This window comes from Buceros rhinoceros, unplaced genomic scaffold, assembly GCF_000710305.1.
Source record: "Buceros rhinoceros silvestris isolate BGI_N320 unplaced genomic scaffold, ASM71030v1 scaffold19049, whole genome shotgun sequence".
Classification (NCBI taxonomy): domain Eukaryota; kingdom Metazoa; phylum Chordata; class Aves; order Bucerotiformes; family Bucerotidae; genus Buceros; species Buceros rhinoceros.
This window is the reverse complement of record NW_010433936.1, coordinates 34,034-42,506: the sequence shown is the minus strand read 5'-3', so window position 1 is coordinate 42,506 and position 8,473 is coordinate 34,034. Positions and strand designations below refer to the sequence as shown.

At 44.2% G+C, this 8,473-nt stretch overlaps 2 protein-coding genes across 3 annotated transcripts in view; one reads left to right on the top strand and one right to left on the bottom strand.

Moving 5' to 3' along the window:
- The window catches only part of EZR (ezrin), an 18,644-nt gene extending 14,013 nt beyond the window's left edge, over positions 1 to 4,631 (top strand). Inside the window, exons 8-12 of one of the 2 annotated variants that reach the window (XM_010144274.1) lie at positions 865 to 995; positions 1,666 to 1,826; positions 2,128 to 2,220; positions 3,148 to 3,399; positions 3,652 to 4,631. In XM_010144274.1, coding sequence (XP_010142576.1) covers positions 865 to 995; positions 1,666 to 1,826; positions 2,128 to 2,220; positions 3,148 to 3,399; positions 3,652 to 3,816 — 802 coding nt within the window. In that variant the 3' untranslated portion in view covers positions 3,817 to 4,631. The remainder of the gene's footprint in view (positions 1 to 864; positions 996 to 1,665; positions 1,827 to 2,127; positions 2,221 to 3,147; positions 3,400 to 3,651) is intronic. The other variant, XM_010144273.1, reaches the window with a different exon arrangement.
- Positions 4,632 to 6,155: 1,524 nt separating this feature from the next.
- Positions 6,156 to 8,473, bottom strand: part of SYTL3 (synaptotagmin-like 3) — a 28,082-nt gene continuing 25,764 nt past the window's right edge. Inside the window, exons 14-15 of the mRNA XM_010144272.1 lie at positions 7,467 to 7,672; positions 6,156 to 6,283 (exon numbers count right to left, since the gene is read on the bottom strand). Coding sequence (XP_010142574.1) covers positions 6,156 to 6,283; positions 7,467 to 7,672 — 334 coding nt within the window. The remainder of the gene's footprint in view (positions 6,284 to 7,466; positions 7,673 to 8,473) is intronic.

Below are 8,473 nucleotides of genomic sequence, written 5' to 3'. Positions count from 1 at the left end.
GCAGCGGTACCCACAGGGCAGCAGTTGGTAACAAGGGTTTCTCTCAGGCCAGGCCATGAGCATCCTCACGTTCATAAGGTGTATGTGCAGCCCAGCAGCTCTGGCTAGTGGGAGTCCACTGGGCACAGCCTGCAGCAGGACTGTAAGCATGACTCTGCTGGCTCGGACCTGTGGCTGTGTGCCTGCTGGCCTGTCTGGAGAGCTGCAAGGAGGCGTCAAGTCCAAGGCACAGTGAGTTCTGTGTGGTGGCATGCATCTAGAGAGGGAAGGAATCTCCTGAGAGCTCGGACATGATTTAGGTGTTGGACTATGGGATGTTCTTGGTTCGGAGTAAGGGAGAACCTTCACAGGGAGCATGTGTGCACTGCGAAGAAAGAGGGTACTGGGAGACCTCTTACAGGGACTGAAAAAGGATTAGCAATTCCATGGGACTTCTACCGCTGGCTGATTCAAGAAATCACGTTGCTTTTCTCCTGTATTTGTGACTTGTCTTCATTCCCTTGGTGCTCTTGTATTTACACCTCCTTGACTTTCCTTATGGCAGAAGTAACAAAGTTAGATCTCCTCTGCTGTGGAGTACAACATCCTGGTTTTCTCTCTCTGCATTGAAATGCTACTTGGTGTTCTAAATTTCTGTGCCAGGCAACAAAAATACAAGTGTTTTTTATGAAATGGGGTTTCCAAAACTTAGCAAGAATTCTGAAGTGATGAAGGAACAGGCTGTATGTATTTCTGTCTTCTGGCTCTTCTTTTGTGGCAGTCACTTCCCATTGAGCTGCCTGGAGAGATGCCCAGCCAACTTTCTTGTCTGGCTGTAGCCGAGGTCTGAAAGTGAGCTTCAAGTATGAATTCTGTTTCTAACAGGCAACAACTAGAAAATGAAAAGAAGAGGAGGGAGACAATTGAGAGGGAGAAAGAGCAAATGTTGAGGGAGAAGGAGGAGCTGCTGGTGAGGCTACAGGAGTATGAGATGAAGACTCAGAAAGCAGAGAAAGGTAAAGTACTTGGCCTGGCTGACCAGCCGATGTGTATTGTGCTCCACAGAAGGGTTATATGGGTCACTGCCTACATCGTGGCTAAATCTGGTGCCATGGGCAACTCTTGGTGAGGTTTACTAATATCTACCCATACAGATAAATACACATATGTGTGTGCACTGCCGAGATCACAAAGTATGAAAGAAGCATAAAATCTGCTGGTTGTAGTTGGGCACTGAAGGGCATGAACTCTGTTTTCCCCTGTTGCCAAGAGGGTTTGAGTAGCATGGCCTCTTCTAGCAGTGAGTAGGAGAGCAGCTCTCAAGTACTTTTTACTTAACCCCTAACAGAAGCAGCACTTCGGGAACAAGTCTTTCCAGCAAAACCAAAGCACAGATAAGCAGAATGGAGACGGCAGCATCTGTTGCTGTTCAGAGCAGCAGAATCATGTCAGTGTTACAGTGCAGATAGCTCGCAGAAGATTTCATTATGATGTGCAGCTGACCACTTCTGAATTCAGTCACTTGATGCACTATGCAAATAATTACTTTGAGATGCACAGTGAAGAGATATTGCAAGCTGGAGTAAAGTGCTTTTTGTGACATTTGAAGTTACCTAAGAGACTGTCTGTAGTCCCTTTGCTTTGACCGGGCCTGTGGACTAACCATGTTGATTCATGTTTTTCCAGAGCTCTCAGATCAGATCCAAAGAGCCATTCGGCTGGAGGAGGAAAGGAGACGAGCCCAGGAGGAAGCAGAACGTTTGGAAGCCGATCGTTTGGCTGCTTTGCAGGCCAAGGAAGAGCTGGAGAGGCAAACTATGGACCAGATAAAGAGCCAGGAACAGCTGGTAAGTCCCAAGGATTTTGGGGATAAAATATACAGGCATGTTACTATTGAGTAAGGCAAAGACTTGTTCTCCAGAGAAAATAATAGTGAAGAACTAGACCATGTGATAGCATCATTGTGGCACTGGTTTCCATCACGAACAATCTACTTTTTTGTTCTCAATTTCCTCTTCAGTCTTTATTACAGTGGAGGGGTGTAACACTTGGGTCTGTTCTCAGTCAACAGATTTTCTTTGTGTTTGGTTTGAGGGTTTTTTGTTTTGTATTTTAAGAGTCTGCAATTCCCATTTTATTACTCAACAGGCTACAGAGCTTGCCGAGTACACAGCTAAGATTGCACTTCTTGAAGAGGCGAGGAAGCGTAAAGAGAGCGAGGTTGAAGAGTGGCAAATCAGAGTGAGTATCTGCTTTAGAAAGCTGCTCTGAGGTTCCACCCAGGAGCAGAGCATACCACAGTGCTTAGCCTGGTACGATTTCTCTAAACATGTGGAGACAAACATCTGTACACCAGCAGAGAAGGGCAGACTTGTGATGAATGTGCCTGCAAAACCCCTTTCTTCCAACAAACCTTCAGTGAAAAGTCAAAATGGAAGCCTGTATAAAACCTAAAAACGCGATCATCACCTTGGAGCCATGGAGGGGAAGGGGCTTGGGTATAAATCATACATTTAGCCCCTGATGTGACGTCTGAAAACATCACAGCAATCAAGAGAAGATGCTGCAAATGCAGCCACGCTGCAGGTACCAGTCTTGAGGAGAGTGTGCAGTCGTCAGTGGCTTCCTGGTACCTGGGTCAGGAGAGTTCAGTCATTTGATGCATTAAACCCAAAAATAAACCACTCAAGGCTTGGAGTGCCCGGTGCTCCCTGTGCCCCCTCTCAGGCTGCAGACCGTGTGGGAGGGCAGAGCTGCTGAAGCAGCAAGGGGACTGGCTGCCTGGTGCATCAATGCATTAAAAATGCCAGCTTGGGAATCTAAGTTCTTGCTCTGTGGAACCCATAGTCACAGCCTACAGCTCTTCAGATGGAGAACAGGATGAGGATAACTGTAGCTTCCCACACAACTATTTTTCCTGGAGTGTGTTTTGGAAGAAGATTGTTCAGATGCCCAGCATGTTACACAGTGGATGATGACAGCACCACTAGCAAAAACCCAAAAGTTCTGTATAATGCTGTAACGGAATATGGTCAGCTGCAGAGATTTCATTCCCTCTTTCTTGCTTTTCGTAGTAGATTGAAAAAACTGGTAAGATAAGCATTAAAGTGTTAATTAAGCTGGTTTAAAGCAATAAATTTAAAGTATTTCTCACTCCTTTTCACAAAGGCCAAGGAAGCCCAGGAGGATCTGGTAAAAACAAAGGAGGAGCTACACCTGGTAATGACAGCTCCACCTCCACCCCCACTGCCCGTCTACGAGCCAGTGAACTACCATGTCCAGGATAACTTGCAGGATGAAGGATCTGAGTACTCTGCCTACAGCGCAGAGTTCTCCAGTGAGGGGATCAGGAACGACCGCAATGAGGAGAAACGCATTACTGAAGCAGAGAAGAACGAACGTGTGCAGAGGCAGCTGAGGGTAAGTCAGTGTTTGGAGGAGGCAGAGGAATTGAAACTAAACATTCCTGGAAAACAGATCACTTAACTAATCAGTTAATCGCTCAAAGCATGAGTTTCTCTTTCCTCTGGTGTTTGTGGAAGGCATATGTTGTATCCATATCACTAATCTGTCCAGCCATCTAACAGCTGCCAGCTCTCACCAGAGAACACTACTGTCCTGAGCTGAAGGCATCTCGTGCGTAATCGGTATTTAATGTTCTTCACTCCGCAGGCGCTGACAGATGAGCTGGCCCAGGCTAGAGATGAAAATAAGAGAACCCACAATGATATTATCCACTCGGAGAACATGCGACAGGGCCGTGACAAGTACAAGACGCTGCGGCAGATCCGGCAAGGCAACACCAAGCAGAGAATTGATGAGTTTGAGGCGATGTAATGACCCTTGTAACAAGAAGGCAGGACTGTGGGAAAGGCAGATCTTAATGCTGTGATCTTGTTTTGGGGTTTTTTGTTGTGCTTTTTTTTTCTCTGAGGAGGGGTCTCTGTCTGACACTTAACAAATGTTCTCTAAATCCAGAGGTGTTTGAATCTCCCCTTTATTCCATACCTTCTATTAAATTTGGTATATTTAAAAACTCGTCGTACCACTGATCCTGGTAGCTTGCTCATGCCTTTGCTTAGTGCCAAAAGGCCTTATGTCACATCTCTCTTTAAGCAAGACAATCTCAATGGGCCGTGCTTCTAGTTGAAGATACGTGTCCTGTGCGGGTGCTGGATTCAGCTTGGTCTAAAAATAAACAGCTGTGGGTGAATTTTGTGCCATACATCTTTGTATAATTAGCTACAGTGTAAAGTCCAGCAGTTGAGAGGACAGGTTGGAGATGTCCACATTTGCAAGCACCTGTATGTATGGGTGCACGGGTGTTTGTACACCCTGTTTTTTCCCCTTGGTCTTGATGCCCATGTTCCCCTGCACACACAAGAACTGACAACACCTCAGAACTACTTTGTGTAGAAGTTGGGCTTTTTCTGGTTGCTGTTCTCAGTTCTGGAGAAATTCTGCAGTGGTGGCTCTGAAGTGTGGCCTAGGGACACCGATACCCTCCTTACATAAAAACCAGGCAAATACTGTGCTGGGATCTGACACACTACTGTGTTTGCATTCCAGCTTCATTACTGATCAGTTATAGTGTACTATTTATATATATATAAAAACTTTCAGTACATAGATTGCAATACTAGTTTAAAGGGAAATAGTTTTGCTCTGTATATTTTGTTACTTTTCAGATTTAATAAGACTTGCATCTGTAAAAATGCCGAAACAACACTGTAGTCTGATACAGTGCAGCTGATTATTTGCTATAAAGCATTATTTGTAAAGATCATTTTTTTACTTAATAAAAACTGTTATATGTACACATGATCCAATATATACAATTTTACTGCACCTATTTTTCTAACAAATTTTCTAATTTTTTAAATGTTTGATTTAAAGTTTCAGACTCCAAAGATGAAGGGACTGCGTGTTTATATCACAGTTGTATTCTCTCTAGTAGAGAGCATTTCTGTGACCATTCCCTCCCCACTAATCTCCCCCTTTCCTTGAAAATCTGTTAGAAAGTGAGATACAGTATGTTGTCAGCTCTTCTCTTCCATTTACAACATCTGTGCTGCTTTATACTTGAGTTGAATTGTGTGTGGTTTTTTATTTGCAGCAGCAAACATCTAAATAAAAGATCTGCAAAGTAACAAAGGATGTGGAGTCAAGTGTTTCTTGTGGGGTGTAGTTTGTGTAAGGTGTGCTACTGCTCTTCTAGTTCCTGAGGTAAGCATATGAATCCTGGTGTGTCTAACTCTCGAATCCACAAAATCCTGGAAAGGAAGAAAGGACAACACTTGCCGTGAAGAGTAGAGGTATGTAAGAGCAACCCTCGTTCCAGCTGTATAGATGAAGTTTCTGCTGACTGTAATGCTACAGCTGAGTCAGAGTGAACTGATACAGTAGTTGGGCCTTAAGCTTGAGTTTCACCTGTTCACATGAATTAAAGATCACCTTAGCTGACCTCTCATCCTGTGCTGTGTGCCATGTGGATCAGTACTGATGCCTCTGTCTCAAGTGGCAGCTGATAAGAACAAGGAGCATCCTACCACCACACTTACTCTATTAGCTGCTGTCCCACGCTCCAGTGGAGTGAGAATTTATACATTTAACTGTGATACAGCGCAGATTTGAGAGGTATGGGGCCACAGGCCAAAGCTTTTTAGGGTCCTGTGAAATAATGGTGGCAGTGTAGACAATTCTGAAGGACAGAGGAGTTAGCATCACCCATGAGCAGCAAGCAGTGAAAGATAAGCTAGTTCTCAGTTCTCTCTGAACACATATAAACATTGAGACCAGAGTTGTAACTTTAAGGTAACAGTTATTTAAGTATTCCTCTCTGATTGAATTAAATAATTACAGTTCTGCTGCACCCAAAAATGGAAACTGCTGGTCTTTTGGCTCCTCTTGTCCTGTCAGCGTAATGCATTTCCCACGGAGTTTGTCACTCCTGCAGAAACAATAGTAACCTTATACTTCAGCTGAAGAAACAGAAAACAAAGCCTTAACTTGTGGAGAAATAAAACCTTCAGAATGTCACATGCTTTCAAATGCGTAACACTGCTCCCCCAAAGCTGGAGTAGGTACTGTTGCAGCGTCCCTTTACCCAGACCTGAAAGGTATGTGCCACTTGAATTTAAAATGTGTGGAAGGAAAAGCTGTTGTGTGGTAGTCTCTCATGATTTAAAGTTTTCCTTATTTGCATGCAGTACAAGTGCAAAGTCCATCCATGTGTTTGGGCTGCAGAGCACTTGTTGCCATCGGAGCTCCGACTGAGAAACAAGGTCTGTAGAGCCAAACAGTTCTGCAAGAAAGCAAAAGGAAAGGTCACAGAGTTACCTTTCACTTAGCCTTACCCAACTTCTGACACAATTGACCAGGTAACGCCTGACCCGCTTCTCCCAACTCTACAGCAATTTCAGCTGTTCATAGTTCCCAAGGTGTTAATTATATTAAGTTTTAGCTATACTTTGAAGCATTACTTACATCCAGTTAAACTAGGAAGAACTTCTGAAGCACTCAGCCCGCAGCAGAGGAAGATTTTGGTTGTATGACTAAAAGCACAGGAGCAAGTGTGCATGCTAATAACAACAGAATGGCACTAAGCCTCCTGCTTCAGTTCATCTCCGGAGACTTGTGTGCATTACTAGGCTTAGAGCTTGGACAGGTTCCTTTCTGCTCCAGCAGGAAAACCTTGGGTAGGACGGTCAGCAGAGACAGCCTGCACCGCACTGAGGTGTTACTAGTGACTTGCTAGTGCTTTAAAGCCTCTCATCTCAAATATTGCAACCAAGGCACTTGCTCTCTGGAAGAGGGGGTAAGAAACATGATTGGGCAGTCCTCAAGTGACAATCCTTCCCTGCTCAGCTAACAAACAGTTAAATGGGGCCTATTCAGTGAGCAGAGGTTTCTCAGGAATTTCTTGGCCTTGAGAAAGATAATGTGCTCTTAGCTTAAAACAGAGCCCAAAACTCAGACATGCAATAGCCCCTTCTGAACAAGGCTCGCTTGATCTGTGGATGTAAAATAGTAAGAACAAACATAAGCAAGGGTGGAGTCTACTCCATCATTAGTTCTTGTGTTTCCTTTTGATGACATATTTAAAATTAGCCAATTCATAGAAAACAGCTCAAGGACCAAGTCTTAAATAAAAAAAAAAATCTATGGAGCTCCAAATGAGTTACCTGCACCCAACTTTTCTGTGCCTGTCTTCTGACCCTGAAACTTACTGTGCTAACAAATGGCTTTCCTGAAAATTCCCACTGATGACCTTGAGTGGCTGCACAGACTTGAACTAAACCATGTGCACTGTTTCTTGCAGGATCAAAGCCCAAGATTGCAGGTTGCTTAGGGCAAGGGCTGGGACTGTGTGTGTAGGCACAGGACAGCAGGTAATAACTAGCACAGCATAAATATTATTATTTAGAATGTAAAGTAAATGAACGTTTCCCCACATTACCTTCAATTTTTAGTGATATGGAACTTACGTGCGCCAAGCTTGGCTCCTCCTAGGAACTGATCGCTTGAGCTGAAAGTTAACTGGTCCCAGACAGTCAGGTGTAGGCATGACTGCTGTAGCTGAGCTGGGGTCACACCATCAAAAACAAATAAGTGTTGCCACTGGGGACAGGCTTCTTTCTTCAGGACAGGAGACTTTCGCTTTACCTCTGTGTGGTCTGGAAGGATAAGACAACTTCCCAAAAACAATGGGAGTTCAGCAAGGTTACCGATGTCTGAACCAGAAATTGGAACTTCTGCAATACTCAGCTAGAGCCCTTTCGTTTGCCTTAAATGGTGAAAAAGCTTAGCTTAGGTGCAAAGCTGAACATGGTGCTACTGCGTTTATTCTGAGACTCACTCCTTTTCCTGTCTGCCTCCAGTGTAGGTGCTTCAGTCTGGTCTGCTTTTCCTTTGCTGTCACTGCTGCTGCAGGAATCTTTACTCCCCACTCTGTTATCCAGTACTGCCTGAACCCTGCATTCCATGCTGCCCCCTTTCACTGAAGATAGGTGCCACCGCGGGTGAAAGGGCTTTATAAGATGTTGTAAGTTTACGCCAGAGTCATACTTCCAATGGCGTTGGGTGCCAGACAGTAAGAAAGAAAAATGACCCCACAGAGCTGGCTGCTCAGTGCACTGAAGAAGAATTCAGACCCTCCTCTTTTAAAATGTCTAGAATGAAAAAGATGAAAGTTTTCAATGTATCCAAAGCTATATTTAATTCTGCAAAGGCACAGCTGAAAATAGGAATGAAAATAACCCCTTGGTTTGCACATTTGGTTTTTTCTCTCCTAATATCTAAAAGCAGACACTTAAACTTGTGGACTCTAAATTTTAACGACATCAGTAAATTCTGAAGTTCCATTCATGACTCAAAGAGCAGGTGGAACCCAGCACCACCCTGCAGAGTCCTGCCATTGTGCAGACGCCCAAATGTCACCATCATAAGGAAGTCTGACTGAGAGTGGACAATGCCACTTCGATATGCCAGTCTC